Source organism: Sapajus apella, unplaced genomic scaffold, assembly GCF_009761245.1.
Source record: "Sapajus apella isolate SASKATOON/1434 unplaced genomic scaffold, GSC_monkey_1.0 scaffold74, whole genome shotgun sequence".
In the NCBI taxonomy this organism is placed as follows: Eukaryota; Metazoa; Chordata; class Mammalia; order Primates; family Cebidae; genus Sapajus; species Sapajus apella.
In genome coordinates this window covers 2770990-2789871 of record NW_022437014.1, presented here as the reverse complement: position 1 = coordinate 2789871, position 18882 = coordinate 2770990, and the positions used below count along the sequence as shown (strand labels likewise).

The 18882-nt window shown below is 38.8% G+C and overlaps 1 protein-coding gene across 10 annotated transcripts in view; it reads left to right on the top strand.

Moving 5' to 3' along the window:
• Positions 1–18882, top strand: part of TXNDC16 (thioredoxin domain containing 16) — a 115780-nt gene that overhangs the window by 55348 nt on the left and 41550 nt on the right. For 9 of the 10 annotated variants that reach the window (XM_032251070.1, XM_032251068.1, XM_032251067.1 and 6 more), the window contains 2 exons: positions 2920–3063; positions 3585–3644. In XM_032251070.1, coding sequence (XP_032106961.1) covers positions 2920–3063; positions 3585–3644 — 204 coding nt within the window. The remainder of the gene's footprint in view (positions 1–2919; positions 3064–3584; positions 3645–18882) is intronic. The other variant, XM_032251071.1, reaches the window with a different exon arrangement.

Genomic DNA, 18882 nt, shown 5'->3' with positions numbered 1-18882 from the left:
GTATAAAAGATAAAAAATGGTACACCTGTGTAGGGTACTTACCATGAATGGAGCTTGCGAGACTGTAAGTTGCTCTGGGTGAGTCACTGAATGAGTATGAAGGCCTAGGACATTACATTATTGTAGACTTTATAAATACTGTATACTTAGGCTGTACTAAATTTATAAAACTTTTATTTCTTCAATAATAAATTTATCTTAGCTTACTGTAACTTTTTCACTCTATACATTTTTATAGTTTTAGAAAACGTTTTGACTGTTTTGTAATGACATTTAACTTAAAGCACAAACATATTGTACAGCTATACAAAAATATTCTTTTTTTGTCCTTATTCTATAAGCTTTTTTCCATTTAAAACTTTTATGTTTTACATTTTAAACTTTTTTGTAAAAACTAAAACACAAACACACACATTAGCCTAGGCTTATACATGGTCAAGATTATCCATATTATTCTCTTCCACTTCCACATCTTGTCCCTTTGGAAGGTCTTCGGGGGCACTAACAAGCATGGAGCTGTCATTTCCTATAATAATAATGCCTTCTTTTAGAAGGACCTACCTGAGGCTGTTTTACAGTAAACTTTTTATTTTATAAGTGAAAGGAGTATACTCTAATGATAAGAGTATAGTAAATGTATAAACTAATAATCTAGTTCTTGATTATCAAGTATTATTTACTGTACATAATTGTATGTACTATACTTTTTTGTTGTTGAGACAGAATTGCACTCTTGTCGCCCAGACTGGAGTGCAGTGTGTGATCTTGGCTTACTGCAATCTCTGCCTCCTGGATTTAACCAATTCTCCTGCCTCAGCGTCCCAAGTAGATGGGATTACAAGTATGCACCACCACCCTGAGCTAATTTTTTGTATTTTTTAGTAGGGATGGGATTTCACCATGTTGGTCAGGCTGGCCTCGAACTCCTGACCTCAAGTGATCCACCTGCCTTGGCCTCCCAGCGTGCTGGGATTACAGGTGTGAGCCATCGTGCCCGGCCTTATTGTACTATACTTTTATATGACTCACAGTAGGTTTCTTTACACCAGTATCACCACGGACATGTGGGTAATATGTTGTGCTACAACATTACAATGGCTACTGCATCATCAGATGATAGGAATTTCTCCCTTAATCTTAAGGGACTATAGTTGTATATGTGGTCCATTGTTGACTGAAGTATCAATATGTGGTACATGACTGTATTAGAAATTATGTACAAAACAATAGTTCTATGACTGTATTGTCTTCTTTCTCCCTTCTTTCTTTTTAATGTGTTGTTACAGAGAATTATGAACATACCATAAAGTAGACAGAATAATAGAACAAATTCTTGTTACCCATTAGTTGGCCCCAGCCATTATCAAACCATGGCTAATCCTGCTCCAATCACTCCCCACCTCTTATTGTTTTGTAGCAAATCCCAAACATATGATTTCATCTATAAGTATTTTGCTGGGTTTCAGAAATATAAAGATTTTCCTTTTTATTGTTTTTGTTTTTGTTTTTTTTTTTAGACAGAGTCTCACTCTCTCACACAGGCTGGAGTACAGTGGTGCAGTCTCGGCTCACTGCAGCCTCCGCCTCCTGGGTTCAAGAGATTCTCCTGCCTCAGCCCCCCGAGTAGCTGGGACTACAGGTGTGCACCACTACGCCCAGCTAATTTTTTTATTTTTAGTAGAGATGGGGTTTCACCACGTTGGCCAGGATACTGTCAGTCTCTTGACCTTGTGATCCACCTGCCTTGGCCTCCCAAAGTGCTGGGATTATAGGCGTGAGCCACCGCACCCGGCCTCCTTTTAAACATTACATAATTAATACTATTATTACCTCTAAAAAATTAACAATTCTTAATATCATCATATATCCAGTGTTTGGTCTTCCGATTGCACCAGGCTCTTTCATGCCACTGTGCCGTTGCTAATGCTGTTCCCTTTGCTCTTTATGCCACCACTGCCTTTCTTCTCTGCCTGAGTTTTACTTTTCTTTTCATATTCAGCTAGTATCAACTCTTCTAAGAAGCTTTATCCTTTAATCAAGTTATATGCTCCATCTGTGTTGCCATACAATCTCTACAAACTTCTAACAGAATGTTTATGAATTCAAGCATGTTATTACCACATGCATGGATGGATGGATCAATCTATTGATTGGTCTATCTAAATTAAGGAAATGTTTTCACATATTCAGAATCCACTCATAACTTGATGCTTTTTGGATAAAATCCAGACTTCTTGGCTCATGTGACCTCTTTTGATTTAGTCACTTCCTAGTCTAGAGTTTTCTCGTGCTGTTTATTTTTTCAACCCCACCTTGTCTTAGTCAAATTTGCTTTCTCTCAGCCTTGTATGTGCTAAACTCTTTTATGCCTCAGAGCTTTCACATATGTTACTGTCTTTGTCTAAAACATTCTTTTCTTGATTCTATACCTGGCAGATTTTGGATTTCCCAATCTAAATAGCGCTTTTGTAATCTCTCAGTATATCCTTTACCTTTCTCATAAACTGGTCATAATTTGTAATTATGTATTGATTCAGTGATCAGTTTGTCAGACTTTTCCAAAGATAGAAGTTTCATTTGGTCAGGACTATGTCTGTTTACCAGTTTTCCTAGTGTCTACCACAATGCTTGGCATACAGTAGAGGCAAAGTAAACAAAATAATACTATTAATATTCTTTCTAGAACAAGTTTTAATTTTGAAATTGACCAGAACCTTACAACTTCTAGGTCAGGAAGCATCTCAGAGACAGTTAAGGAACTGGAAAGTTTTCTAAATATCATGTATCCTAAGTATTAAGATAGAATGAATTCAAAAGTTTGTATAAAGTACTGAATTCTTATATGCATCTTATGAGAAGAGCTTAAATATTTCTCATTGTACATCAATATTTAAATTAATTTCTTTTTCAACATTTTAGATACTCAGGATGATGAAGTGGCAGAAACTGTTTACAGAGATAGGAAGAGGAAATTACCTTTGGAACTGACAGTGGAACTAACAGAAGAAACATTTAATGCAACAGTGATGGCTTCTGACAACATAGTACTCTTCTATGTTGATTGTGAGTATGAGCCTTTAGAGAAGACTATTACTTATTAGGACATTTAAAAACACACACATTTAATTTTTGGCATTCCATATATTGCATGTTGTAAAAGGAAATTGCTTTCATATGTCTCAAGTAGACTGTGTACACTGAAGCATTTACTTCTGATTCTGCGATTGTGCAGTTTATATCTGATTTACAAATTAAAGGTTAATGATTAAACTAGATTTTCATTAATTCTGAAAAATTGTGGCTCACGCTAATGATTTTTAATATATTATTATAGATTTATAGTAAGTATATTGCTTTAATCTTCAAATCATAGCCATTTAGCTATATTGCTTGCAGTACAAGTACAGAAAATCAGTTGCATTTGGAACTCTTTTAAGTGTTTGGACTATGTTGAGAAATGTATAATAGAATTTTCTGATTAACAATAATTTGGGGAAACATAAATCTGTATACCTGTTATATATCAGTTTGGATGCTTTGGAGATACTCATGTAATATCTGTTGAATTTTTAATTTTCATGTAGGGCAAGCAGTATCCATGGCATTTTTACAATCCTATATTGATGTGGCAATTAAACTGAAAGGTATTGTACTGTGCTATGCATGCTTATTATTCAAATTTTGAGCTGTAGCTATTTGTGAAACTGTGTCATGCAAAAAATGTAGAAAATCACGTAAAATTTCGGATTACTATGTTTGTGTCTCCAGGGTTAAGTTAACGAACGAGGAGTTTCAAGAGTGCTTACAAGCATTCACTTTGAATTGTCTTCATAGAACTGTCCTTAGTAGAAAGTAGAGAGCCTATATATTAAGTACTTGTGGTTACACAGTTAATCTAGCAACATTTTTGGTTCAAGTCAGTCATTCAGCAAGCATTTATGAGTGCCTACCCTGTGCCAGTTACTCCAGTTAAATACTGGAGATAAAAATTTGGCAGATAAGACCCAGTCTTACAGTCTAATGAGAGATTAAGGACCCCTGTGTTATTGAAACTATATAGTTTACTCTTCATGGATGGAATGCTCTTTAATATCCAGAACTTTTTTATGTTAACTGTCCTATGCAACCTGATTTAATAGTGGGCAAATACAGATCCAAGGAATGGACTTTAACTGAGAATGTCTGTGCTACCATCTCAGCAAAGACATAGGGAAAAGGAGTGAGGCCTGTTAGTAAGAGAGGTGATGATGGATTAGGTGTGCTTAATGTAGGTTCCTTATGGTTAGGTAGTATGCCTTATATCAGCTTTCTGGGCTTGGCATAATGCCTTATATTGCACAATATCTGGTTTTTGATAATTGTTGAATAAATGAATAATAGAGTTTCATAAATTTTGTTTCATTTAATGGAAACTGTGTACTGATGTACAACGTATTTACACTTTGAAGCTTTTGGTAACTCAATAAATTGATTCCAGACACTCAACCCTAAATGGTAAGTTGTACATCAGTACACAGTTTACATTAAGTGAAACAAAATTATTATTTTTATTATTAAGTTTTTTTATTTCCATAGGTTATTGGGTAACAGGTGGTGTTTGGTTACGTAAATAAAATCTTTGGTGGTGATTTGTGAGGTTTTGGTGCACCCATCACCCAAGCAGTATACACTGTACCCAGCTTGTGGTCTTTTATTCCTTACCCCCTTCCCACCCTTTCTTGAGTCCCCACAGTCCATTTTGTCCTTCTTATGCCTTTGAATCCTCATAGCTTAACTCCCACATATGAGTGAGAACATGTGATATTTAGTTTTCCATTCCTGAGTTTCAGTAATAGTCTCCTGTCTCATCCAGGTTGCTGCAAATGCCATTAATTCATTCCTTTTTATGGCTGAGTAGCATTCCATTGTGTGTGTGTATGTATATATATATACATACACATGTACATATATATACATACACATATACATACACATACACACACTACAGTTTCTTTGTCCACTCATTGATTGATGGGCATTTGGGTTGGTCCCATGTTTTTGCAATTGCAAATTGTGCTGCTATAAACGTGTGTGCAAGTATCTTTTTCATATGATGACTTATTTTCCTCTGGGTAGATATCCAGTAGTGGGATTCCTGGATCAAGTTCCTTTTAGTTTTTTAAGGATCTCCACACTGTTTTCCATAGTGGTTGTACTAGTTTATATTCCTGCCAGCAGTGTAGAAGTGTTCCCTGTTCACCGCTTCCATGCCAACATCTATTATTTTTTGATTTTTTGATTATGGCCATTCTTGCGGGAATAAGGTGATATCACATTGTGGTTTTGATTTGCATTTCCCTGATCATTAGTGATGTTGAGTATTTTTTCATACATTTATTGACCGTTTGTATATCTTCTTTTGTAATTATTTATTCATGTCCTTAGCCCACTTTTTGATGGGATTGTTGTTGTTTTTTTCTTGCTAATTTGCTTGAGTTCTTTTTAGATTCTGGATATTAGTCCTTTGTCAGATGTATAGATTGTGAAGATTTTCTCCAACAGTGTGGATTGTCTGTTTACTCTGCTGACCATTCCTTTTGCTATGCAAAAGCTCTTTAGTTTAATTAAGTCTCAGCCATTTATCTTTGTTTTTATTGCATTTGCTTTGGGGTTCTTGGTCATGAAATTCTTGCCTAAGCCAGTGTCTAGAAGGATTTTCCAATGTTGTCTTCTAGAATTTTTATAGTTTCAGGTCTTAGATTTAAGTCTTTGATCTATCTTGAGTTGATTCTGTATAAGGTGAGAGATGAGGATCCAATTTCATTCTCCTACAGATAGCTTGCCAGTTATCTCAATACCATTTGTTGAATAGGGTATCCTTTCCACACTTGATGTTTTTGTTTGCTTTGTCAAAGATCAGTTGGCTGTAAGTATCTATCAGCATTTATCTCTGGATTCTCTGTTCTTTTCCGTTGGTCTCTGTGCCAAGTTTTATGCCAGTACCATCCTGTTTTGGTGACTATGGCCTTACAGTATAGTTTGAAATCAAGTAATGTGACGCCTCCAGATTTGTTTTTTTTTTTACTTAATCTTGCTTTGGCTATGTGGGCTCTTTTTTGTTTCCATATGAATTTTAAGATTGTTTTTTCTAGTTCTGTGAAGAACTAGGAAAATGATGGTGGTGTTATGATGGGAATTGTGTTGAATTTGTAGATTGCTTTTGGCAATATGGTCATTTTCACAATATTGATTCTACCCATCCATGAACATGAGATGTATTTCCATTCATTTTTGTCATCCATGGTTTCTTTCAGCAGTGTTTTGTAGTGTTCCTTGTAGTGGTCTTTCAGCTCCTTGATTAAGTATATTCCTCAGTGTTTTATTTTATTTTTCCAGCAGTTGTAAAAGGGGTTGAACTCTGGACTTGATTCTCAGCTTGGTTGCCGTTGGTGTATAGAAGAGCTATTGATTTGTGTGCATTGATTCTGTATCTGGAAACTTTGTTGAATTCTTTTGTCACTTCTAGGAGCTTTCTGGATGAATCTTTAGGGTTTTCTAGATAAACAATCATGTCATCGGAAATCAGCGACAGCTTGACTTCCCTCTTTACCAATTTGGATGCCTTTATTTCTTTCTCTTGTCTGATTGCTCTGGCTAAGACTTCCATTACTGTGTTGAAGAGGAGTGGTGAGAGTAGGCATCCTTGTCTTATTCCAGTTCTCAGAGGAAATGCTTTCAGCTTTTCCACATTATTGTTGGCAGTGGGTTTGTTATAGATGGCTTTTATTACATTGAGGTATATCCCTTGTATGCCCATTTTGCTGAGAGTTTTAATCAGAATGGAATGCTGGATTTTGTTGGATGCTATTTCTGTGTCTATTGAGATGAATATGTGATTTTTGTTTTTGATTCTCTTTATGTGGTATATCACATTTATTGACTTGTGTATTTTAATCATCCCCGCATCCCTGGTATGAAACCCACTTGATCATGGTGCATTATCTCTTTGGTATGTTGTTGGATTCAGTTAGCTAGTGTTTTGTTGAGGATTTTGGCATCTATCTTCATCAGGGATATTGGTCTGTAGTTTTCCTTTTTTGGTTATGTTTTTTCCTAGGGTTTGGTATTAGAGTGATACTGGTGTCATAGAATGATTTAGGGATAGTTCCCTCTTTATCTTCTGGAATGGTGTCAGTAGGATTAATACCAGTTCTTTGAATGTCTGGTAGGATTCTCCTGTGAATCTGTCTAATACTGAACTTATTTTTTGTTAATTTTATTACCACTTTCAATCTCACTTGCTTGTTATTCTTCTGTTTAGAATATCTAATTGTTCCTGTTTTAAGCTAGGAAAGTGGTATCTTTCCAGGAATTTATCCATCTCCTCTAGGTTTTTCAATTTATGTGCATAAAGGTGTTCTGAATGATCTTTTGTATTTCTGTGGTGTCAGTGTAGTATTTCTGGTTTCATTTCTAATAGAGCTTATTTGGATTTTCTCTTTTCTTGGTTAATCTTTCAAATGGTCTATCAGTTTTGTTTATCTTTTCAAATAATCAGCTTTTTGTTTAATTTATTTTTGAATTTTTTTTGTTTGTTTCAATTTCATTTAGTTCTTCTCTGATCTTGGTTATTTCCTTTCTTCTGCTGGGTTGAGGTTTGGTTTACTCTTATTTCTCTAGTTCCTTGATCTATGACCTTATTTTGTGTGTGTGTGCTCTTTCAGACTTTGATGTAAGCATTTAGGGCTATGAACTTTCCTCTTAGCACCGTCTTTGCTAGTTGATAGATTGTGTCACTATTGTCATTCAGTTTGAAGAATTTTTAAATTTCAATCATGATTTCATTTTTGACCCAATGATAATTCAAGAGCAAGTTGTTTAATTTCCATGTATTTGCATGGTTTTGAAGGTTCCTTTTGGAATTGATTTCCAGTTTTATTCCACTGTGGTCTGAGAGAGTACTTGATATAATTTCAGTTTTCTTGGATTTATTGAGGCTCATTTTGTGGCCTATCATATGATCTACCTTGCAGAAAGTCCGATGCACTGTTGAATAGAATGTATATTCTGTGGTTGTTGGGTAGAATGTTCTGTAAATCTCTTAAGTCCATTTGTACCAGGGTATAGTTTAAATCCATTGTTTTTTTTGATCTTCTGTCTTGATACTTCTAGTGCTGTCAGTGGAATATTGAAGTCTCCTACTATTATTGTGTTGCTATCTCATTTCATAGGTCTATTAGTAAATGTTTTATAAATTTAGGCGCCCCAATGTTAGGTGCGTATATATTTAGGATTGTGATATTTTCCTGTTGGACAAGGCCTTTTATCATTATATAATGACTCTCTTTGTCTATTTTTTTCTTCTTTTTTTTTAAATTTAAGTTCTGGGGTACATGTGCAGATTGTGCAGGTTTGTTACATAGGTATACATGTGCCATGGTAGTTTGCTGCATCCATTCCCCTCTCATCTACCTTAGATGTTTCTCCTAATGTTATCCCTCCCCAATCTCCCCACCCCCTGCCATCCCTCCCCTAGCTCCCCCACGCCCTAACAGGCCCCAGTGTGTGATGTTCCCCTCCCTGTGTCCATGTGTTCTCATTGTTCAGCACCCACTTATGTGTGAGAACATGTGGTGTTTGGTTTTCTGTTCTTAAGTCAGTTTGCTGAGAATGGTGGTTTCCAGCTTCATCCATGTCCCTGCAAAGGACATGAACTCATCCTTTTTCTTGGCTGCATAGTATTCTATGGTGTGTACGTGCCAAATTTTCTTTATCCAGTCTATCATCGATGGGCAATTGGGTTGGTTCCATGTCTTTGCTATTATAAGCAGTGCCGCAGTAAACATACATGTGCATGTGTCTTTATAATTGATTGTTTTATAATCCTTTGTATATGTACCCAGTAATCGGATTGCTGGGTCACATGGTATTTCTAGTTCTGTATCCTTAAAGAATCGCCACACTGTTTTTCACAATGGTTGAACTAATTTACAGTCCCACCAACAATGTAAAAGTGTTACTATTTCTCCACATCCTCTCCAGTATCTGTTGTCTCCTGATTTTTTTTTTTTTTTTTTTTTTTTGAGACTGAGTTTCACTCTTATTACCCAGGCTGGAGTGCAATGGCACGATCTCGGCTCACCGCAACCTCTGCCTCCTGGGTTCAGGCAATTCTGTCTCAGCCTCCTGAGTAGCTGGGATTACAGGCACGCGCCACCATGCCCAGCTGATTTTTTTGTATTTTTAGTAGAGACGGGGTTTCACCATGTTGACCAGGATGGTCTCGATCTCTTGACCTCGTGATCCACCCACCTCGGCCTCCCAAAGTGCTGGGATTACAGGCGTGAGCCACCGCGCCCGGCGTCTCCTGATTTTTTAGTGATCATCATTCTAACTGGTGTGAGGTGGTATCGCAATATGGTTTTGATTTGTATTTCTCTAGTGACCAGTGATGATTAGCTTTTTGTCATGTGTCTGTTGGCTGCATAAATGTCTTCTTTTGAGTAGTGTCTGTTCATGTCCTTTGCCCACTTTTTGATGGGGTTGTTTACTTTTTTCTTGTAGATTTTTTTTAGTTCTTTGTAGATTCTAGATGTTAGCCCTTTGTCAGATGGGTAGATTGCAAAATTTTTTCCCATTCTGTGGGTTACTGGTTCACTCTAATGATAGTTTCTTTTGCTGTGCAGAAGCTCTCCAGTTTAATTAGATCCCATTTGTCCATTTTGGCTTTTGTGGCCATTGCTTTTGGTGTTTTAGTCATAAAGTCCTTGCCTATGCCTGTGTCCTGGATGGTATTGCCTAGGTTTTCTTCTAGGGTTTTTATGGTATTAGGTCTTATGTTTAAATCTTTAATCCACCTGGAGTTACTTTTGTATAAGATGTAAGAAAGGGATCCAGTTTCAGCCTCCTGCACATGACTGTACATGTGTGGTGTTATTTCTGAGGCCTCTGTTCTGTTCCATTGGTCTATATCTCTGTTTTGGTACCAGTACCATGCTGTTTTGATTACTGTAGCTTTGTAGTATAGTTTGAAATCAAGTAGCATGATGCCTCTAGCTTTGGGTTTTTTTTTTTTTTCCTTAGGATTGTCTTAGCTATGTGAGCTCTCTCTTGGTTTCATATGAAGTTTAAGGTGTTTTTTTACAATCCTGTGAAGAAAGTCAATGGTAGCTCAATGGGGATAGTACTGAATCTATAAATTACTTTGGGCAGTATGGCCATTTTCGCAATATTGATTCTTCCTAACCATGAGCATGGAACATATTTCCATCTGTTCGTGCCCTGTCTTATTTCCTTGAGCAGTGGTTTGTAGTTCTCCTTGAAGAGGTCCTTCACATCCTTTGTTAGTTGTATTCTTAGGTATTTTATTGTCTTTGTAGCAATTGTAATTGGGAGTTCACTCATGATTTGTCTCTCTTTCTGTTATTGGTGTATAGAAATGCTTGTGATTTTTGCACATTGATTTTGTATCCTGAGACTTTGTTGAAGTTACTTATCAGCTTAAGGAGATTTTGGGCTGAGACGATGGGGTCTTCTAAATATACAATCATGTTGTCTGCAAATAGAGATAATTTGACTTTCTCGTTTCCTAATTGAATACCTTTATGTCTTTTTCTTGCCTGATTGCTCGGCCGGAACTTCCAATACTATGTTGAATAGGAGTGTTGAGAGATGGCATCCTTGTCTTGTGCCAGTTTTCAAAGGGAATGCTTCCAGGTTTCTTTTGCCATTTAGTATGATACTGGCTGTGAGTTTGTCATAAATAGCTTTTATTATTTTGAGATACGTTCCATCGATACCTAGTTTATTGAGAGTTTTCAGCATAAAGGGCTGTTGGATTTTGTCAAAGGCCTTCACTGCATCTTTTGAGATAATGATGTGATTTTTGTCTTTGGTTCTGTTTATGTGATGGATTACATTTATAGATTTGCGTATGTTGAACCAGCCTTGCATCCTAGGTATGAAGCTGACTCGATCGTGATGGATGTGCTGTTGGATTCAGTTTGCCAGTATTTTATTGAAGATTTTCATATCAGTGTTAATAACGGATATTGGCCTGATATTTTCTTTTTTAGTTGTGTCTCTGCCAGTTTTTGGTATCAGGATGATGTTGGTCTCATAAAATGAGTTAGGGAGGATTCCCTCTTTTGCTATTGTTTGGAATAGTTTCAGAAGGAGTAGTACCAACTCCTCTTTGTATCTCTGGTAGAATTTGGCTGTGAACCCGTCTGATCCTGGACTTTTTTTTGTTGGTAGGCTATTGATTGCTGCCTCAATTTCAGCCCTTGTTATTGGTCTATTCAGAGATTAACTTCTTCCTGGTTTAGTCTTGGGAGGGTGTAAGTGTCCAGGAATTTATCCATTTCTTCATGATTTACTGGTTTATGTACATAGAGGTATTTGTAGTAATCTCGGATGGTAGTTTGTATTTCTGTGGAATCAGTGATGATATCCCCTTTATCATTTTTTATTGGATCTATTCAATTCTTCTCACTCTTCTTTTTTATTAATCTGGCTGGTGGTCTATTTTGTTGATCTTTTCAAAGAACCAGCTCCTGGATTTGTTGATTTGTTGAAGAGTTTTTTGTGTCTCTATCTCCTTCAGTTCTTCTCTGATCTTAGTTATTTCTTATCTTCTCCTAGCTTTTGAGGTTTTTTGATCTTGCCCCTCTAGTTCTTTTAATTGTGAAATTAGGGTATTGATTTTAGATCTTTCCTCACATCTCATATGCGCATTTATTGCTATAGATTTCTCTCTAGACACTGCTTTAAATGTGTTCCAGAGATTCTGGTATGTTGTGTCTTCGTTCTCATTGGTTTTGAAGAACTCCTTTATTTCTGCCTTCATTTCATTATTTATTCAGTAGTCATTCAGGAGCAGATTGTTCCATTTCCATGTAGATGTGCAATTTTGAGTGAATTTCTTAATTCTGAGTTCTAATTTGATTGCACCATGGTCTGAGAGACTGTTAATGATTTTCGTCCTTTTGCATTTGCAGAGGAGTGATTTACTTCCAGTTATATGTTCGGTTTTAGAGTAGGTGTAATGTGGTGCTGAGAAGAATGTATATTCTGTGGATTTGGGGTGGTGAGTTCTATAGATGTCTGTTAGGTCTGCTTTGTCCAGATCTGAGTTCAAGTCCTGGATATCGTTGTTAATTTCCTGTCTCATTGATCTGTCTAATATTAACAGTGGAGTGTTAAAGTCTTCCACTATTATTGTGTGGGAGTCTACATCTCTTTGTATGTAATTAAGAACTTGCTTTACGTATCTGGGTGCTCCTGTATTTTGTGCACATATATTTAGGATAGTTAGCTCTTCTTGTTGCATTGATCCCTGTACCATTATGTAATGCCTTCCTTGTCTCCTTTGATCTTTGTTGGTTTAAAGTCTGTTTTATCAGAGACTAGGATTGCAGTCCCTGCTTTTTTTTTTGCTCTCCATTTGCTTGATAAATCTTCCTCCATCCCTTCATTTTGAGTCTGTATGTGTCTTTGTATGTGAGATCAGTCTCCTGAATATAGCACACTGATGGGTCTTGACTCTTTATACAATTTGCTAGTCTGTGTCTTTTAATTGAGGCATTTAGCCCATTTACATTTAAAGTTAATATTGTCATGTGTGAATTTGATCCTGCCATTTTGATGCTAGCTGGTTGTTTTGCCCATTATTTGATGCAGTTTCTTCATAGTGTCAATGGTCTTTACAGTTTGGTATGCTTTTGCAGTGGCTGGTACTGGTTTTTCCTTTCCATGTTTAGTGCTTCCTTCAGGAATTCTTGTAAGGCAGACCTGGTGGTGACAAAATCTCTCAGAAATTTCTTGTCTGTAAAGGATTTTATTTCTCCTTCACTTAGGAAGCTTAATTTGGCTGGATATAAAATTCTGGGTTGACATCGTTCTCAGCAAACTGACACAAGAACAGAAAACCAACCACTGCATGTTCTAACTCATAAGTGGGTATTGAACAATGAGAACACATGGACACGGGGAGGGGAACACCAGGGCCTGGAGTCTGGAGGGCTAGGGGAAGAATAGCAGGGGGTGGAGGAACTGGGGAGGGATAGCATAGGAGAAATGCCTAATGTAGATGACGGGGTGATGGATGCAGCAAACCACCACTATGGCATATGTATACCTATGTAACAAACCTGTACAATCTGCACATGTACTCCAGAACTTAAACTATAATAAACAAATTAAAAGAATAAATAAAATAAAATAAAATTCTAGGTTGAAAATTCTTTTTTTTAAGGATGTTGAATACTGGCCCCCACTCACTTCTTGCTTATAGGGTTTCTGCCAAGAGATCCACTGTGAGTCTGATGGGCTTCCCTTTGTGGGTAACCTGACCTTTCTCTCTGGCTGCCTTTAGCATTTTTTCCTTCATTTCAACCCTGGTGAATCTGATGATTATGTGCCTTGGGGTTGCTCTTCTTGAGGAATATCTTTGCAGTGTTCTCTATATTTCCTGAATTTGAATGTTGGCCTGCCTTGCTAGGTTGGGGAAGTTCTCCTGGATAATATCCTGAAGGGTGTTTTCAAACTTGGTTTGAATCTCCCCATCACATTCAGGTACATCAGTCAAATGTAGATTTGGCTTTTCACATAATCCCATATTTCTTGGAGGCTTTGTTCATTTCTTTTCACTCTTTTTTCTCTAATCTTGCCTTCTTGCTTTATTTCATTTAGTTGATCTTCAATCTATGATATCCTTTTTTCCACTTGATGGATTCAGCTGTTGAAACTTATGTATGCTTCATAAAGTTCTCGTGCTGTTTTTCAACTCCATCAAGTTGTTTATGTTCTTCTCTACACTGGTTATTCTAGTTAGCATTTCGTCTAACCTTTTTTCAACGTTCTTAGTTTCCTTGCTTTGGGTTAGAACATGTTCCTTTTGCTCAAAGAAGTTTATTATTACCCACCTTATCAAATGAATTTGGTAAACAATTCATTCTCTATCCAGTTTTGTTCCCTTGCTCATGAGTAGTTGTGATCCCTTGGAGGGAGTAGAAGAGGGGTTCTGTTTTTTGGCAATTTCAGCGTTTTTGCTCTGGTTTCTTCCTATCTTCATGGATTTATCTACTTTTGGTCTTCAAAGTTCGTGATTTCGGATGGGGTCTCTGAGTGGACTTCCTTTCTGTTGGTGTTGAAGCTATTTCTTTCTGTGTTTTGGTTTTCCTTCTAACAGTCAGACTTCTCTGCTGGAGGCCCACTCCAGACTCTGCTTGCTTGGGAATCAGCTGCAGGTCTGCAGAACAGCAAAGATTGCTGCCTGTTCCTTCCTTTGTTAGCTTTGTCCCAGAATGGTACCCACCAGATGTCAGCCAGAGCTTTCCTGTATGAGTAACTCCCAGTCAAGATAAATGGGAGTCAGGGAGCCACTTGAGCAGGCAGTCTGTCCCTTATCAGAGCTCAAGTGCTGTGCTGGGAGCTCTGTTGGTCCCTTCAGAGGTGCTGGGCAGGGATGTTTAAGTCTGCTGAAACAGGATCCACGCTGTCCCTTTTCCCAGGTGCTCTGTCTCAGGAATGTGGGGGCTTTATTTATAAGTCCCTGATGGGCTGCTACCTTTTTTCAGAGGTGCCTGCCCAGCAAGAAGGGAGTCGCATCACAGTCTGCCTGCAGAGGCTTTACTGAGCTGCCGTGGGCTCCACCCAGCTGCTGTGTAAACTTCCTGGTGACTTTGTTTACACAGGCGAGTTTAGAACTGCCTATCCGAGCCTCAGTTATGGCGGACATACCTGCCTCTACTGAGCTTGAACATCCCGGGTGGAGCTCAGAGTGCTGTGCTGGCTGTGAGAATTTCAAGCCAGTGGATCTTGCTGGTTTTCATGGAGGTGGGACCTGCTGAGCCAGACTTGGCTCCCTGGCCTTAGCCCCCATTTTTTCAGGGGAATGAGTGGTTCAGCTGCCCAGTTTTGTGCCGGAAACCTGGGGTGCTGGTGTTGAAGGCACCAGAGGGAATCTCCTGGTCTGAGGGTTGTGAAGACTGTGGGAAAAGTGCAGTATCTGAGCCAGAGTGCCGGAGTGCCAGGAAAAGTCCCTAGTGGCATCCCTTGGCTAGGGATGCCAGCCCCTTGCAGTTCTCGGGTGAGGCAATGCCCCACCCTGCTTCAGTTTTCCCTTCTTGGGCTGTTCCCACTGTCTAACCAGTCCCAATGAGATGAACCTGATACCTTGGTTAGAAATGTGGAGGTCATTCATCTTCTGGATTGCTCTTCCTGGGAGTTGTGGACTGGAGCTTCCTATTCGGCCATCTCAGCAGAAGTCTCCTCTTTGTCTTTTTTAACTGCTTTTGCTTTAAAGTTTTTTTTGTCTGACATAAGAATAGTTACCCCTGCTCGCTTTTGGTTTCCCTTTGCATGGACCGTCTTTTTTCATCCCTTTATCTTGAGTTTATGTGAGTTCTTAAGTATTAGGTGTGTCCCTTGAAGGTAGCAGATAGTTAGTTGCTGAATTCTTATTCATTCTGCAATTCTGTATCTTTTAAGTGGAGCATTTAGGCCCTTTACATTCAGTGTTAGTATTGAGATGTGAGATACCATTCCATTCATCATGCTGTTTGTTGACCGAATACCTTTTTTTAAAAAAATTGCATTTGCTTTATAGGTCCTGTGAGATTGTGCTTTAAAAAGGTTCTTTTCTGATGTGTTTCCAGGAGTTGTTCCAAGGGTTAGAGCTCCTTTTAGCAGATCTTGTAGTACTAGCATGGTAGTGGTGAATTCCCTCAGCATTTGTTTGTCTGAAAAATACTGTATCTTTCCTTCACTTAGGAAGCTTAGTTTTGCTGGGTACAAAATTCTCAGCTGATAATTCTTTTGTTTGAAGAGGCTGAAGATAGGGCCCCAAACCCTTCTAGCTTGTAGGGTTTCTGCTTAGAAATCTGTGAATCTGATAGGTTTTCCTTTATATGTTACCTGATGTTTTTGTATCACAGCTCTTAAGATTCTTTCCTTCGTCTTAATTTTAGATAACCTGATAACAATGTGCCTATGCATTGATCTTTCTGCAATGAATTTTCCAGGTGTTCTTTGTGCTTCTTTTACTTGGATGCCTAGTTCTCTAGCAAGGCTATGGAAGTTTTCCTCAATTATTCACCAAATATATTTTCCAAACTTTTAGATTTCTCTTCTTCCTCAATAATGCTGATTATTCTTAGGTTTTGGTTGTTTAACATAATTCCAAACTTCTTGGAGTCTTTGTTCATATTTTCTTATTTGTCTTTGTCTTTGTTGCATTGGGTGAATTCTAAACCTTTCTTTGAGCTCTGAAGTTCTTCTGCTTGTTTGATTCTATTGCTGAGACTTTTTAGAGCATTTTGCATTGCTATAAGTGTGTCCATTGTTTCCTGAAGATTTGATTGAGTTTTATTTATGCTATCTATTTCATTGAATATTTCTCCCTTTAGTTCTTATATCACTTTTTTCGATTTCCTTAAATTGGTCTTTGCCTTTCTCTGGCCCCTCCGTGATTAGCTTAATAACTAACCTGAATTCTTTCTCAAATAGATCAGAGATTTCTTCTTGGTTTGCATCCATTGCTGGAGAACTAGTGTGATTTTTTTGTTGCTGCTGTGGGGAATTAAAGAATCTTGTTTTGTCATGTTATCGGAGCTGGTTTTCTGGTTCCTTCTCATTTGGGTAGGATCTTTCAAAGGGAAGGTCTAGGGCTCAAGGCTGTTGTTCAGTTTCTTTTGTCCCACAGGGTGTTTCCTTTTGATGCAGTACTTTCCCTTTTTTCCTAGAGATGTGGCTTCCTGAGAGCTGAGCTGTAGTGATTGTTATCGCTCTTCTGTGTCGAGCCACCTAGCAAATCTACCAGGCTCTAGGATGGTACTTGGGGTTGTCAGCACAGAGTCCTGTAATGTGAACCATCTATGGGTCTCTCAACCTGTGGATACTGACATCTGCTCCAGTGGAGATGGCAGAGGGGCAAAATGGACTCTGTGAGGGTTCTTAGCTTTGGTTGATTAATGTACTATTTTTGTTCCAGTTGGCCTCTTGTTGGGAGGTGGCACTTTCAAGAGAGCATTGGCTTGAAAGTGCACTGGTATTGTGAGGAGCAGGTGGTTAGGCAGGGCCTTAGAACTTGCAGGAGTATATGCCCTTTGTCTTCAGTTACCAGGGTGGGTAGGGAAGGACCATTAGATGGGGGTGGGGCTAGACATGTCTGAGCTCAGATTCTACTTGGGCAGGTCTTGCTGGATGGCTGCTATAGGGGATGAGGGCGAGGTTCCCAGGTCAATGGGATTGTTTTCCTAAGAGGACTATGGCTGCTTTTGCTGTGTCATGCAGCTTGTCAGGGAAGTGGGGGAAAGCTGACAGTCACACCTCACCCAGCTCCCACACAACACAAAGGGCCAGTCTCGTTTCCACTGTGCCCTGGAAACAGCACCAAGTCTGTTTCCAGGCAATGGGTTAACAGGGCTGAGAACTTGGCCCAGGCTACCTGCAAAAATAAGTAGGGCTTTCCTTCTTTCCTAACCTGTGGTCTGTATGCTGGATTCATGCCCTCCCCCGAGTTCTGGCCAGGGGACTTCTTGACTGGTTCAGACTGTTACAGAGTTCAGCTGGAGGTTTCCTTCTCCCTGTGGACTTTTCTGAATGCCTCTGGCAGCCCTTCTCAAGGACCCCTGTGAGGTGAGGCAGAAATGGCTTGATAGGGGACCCAGGGAGCCCACAGGGGTTTTCCTGCTGCCTCCTCTACCCTTGAATTTCACTCAGCCTTCTAAATGGACTCAGCTCCAGGTAAGGTCAGAATCTTCTCACGTAATCTAGACCTTTAGATTCCCCAGTCGGGGTGTATATTCAGGGGTGAACCTTTCTCACTTACACAGTTTGGGCACTCACAGTATTTGGGGTGTCTCCCAGGGCCTGTTGGTACAATCACTTCCTTCAGAGGGTATGTGGGTTCTCTTGGCTTTCCTAATGTATTCCTGCAGTTGTTCTGGTGCAAAAGTTCATGATGCGAGCCACTCTTCCATCTGTCCCCATTCCTGTTATTTCCAAACCACATTTGAATCCAGCTTTTCATTTGTACTGAGTGAAGGGGTAATTAAATCTGTAGACACTATGATCTCTAATCTTTTTTAAATTTTTTTTTGAGATGGAGTTTCACTCTTGTCGCCCAGGCTGGGAGTACAATGGTATGGCCTCATCTCACTGCAACCTCTGCCTCCTGGGTTCAAGTGATTCTCCTGCCTCAGCCTCCCAAGTAGGTGGGATTACAGGTGCCCACCATCACGCTTAGCTAAGTTTTGTATTTTTAGTAGAGACAAAGTTTCACCATGTTGGCCAGGCTAGTCTCAAACTCCTGACTTCAGGCAATCCACCTGCCTTGGCCTCCCAAAGTGCTGGGATTACAGGTGTGAGCCACTGCACCCAGCCTCTAATCATTTTTTAAAAAAGCAAATCCTCTTATTTGCTTTCAGATTTTCCTTTATGCAAGGCAAATTGCAATCTATGGACAAAATTCAGTTTCTTCTTTTAGATTCTCTAGCCTTATTGGCAAATAATTAGATGAAAAGCGAAGGAGGAGAAAATATAAAACATAATGAAGTAGTGATTGGATAATGTTCCTCAACAATATGATGAATTATCCCCCTCCCTACCCCATTTAGTTAGACACCAGATGAAAATGGAAAAAGATTTCCTCACATTTTTTTTTAAATTAATGATCAAATAAAGAGACTACCTGCCCCCTCAATGCAAGGGCTCAGAGCTGTGTGTGTTTGCAGAATAAAAAAAGTAAGTAAGCGGCCGGGCGCGGTGGCTCAAGCCTGTAATCCCAGCACTTTGGGAGGCCGAGGCGGGTGGATCACGAGGTCAAGAGATCGAGACCATCCTGGTCAACATGGTGAAACCCCGTCTCTACTAAAAATATAAAAAATCAGCTGGGCATGG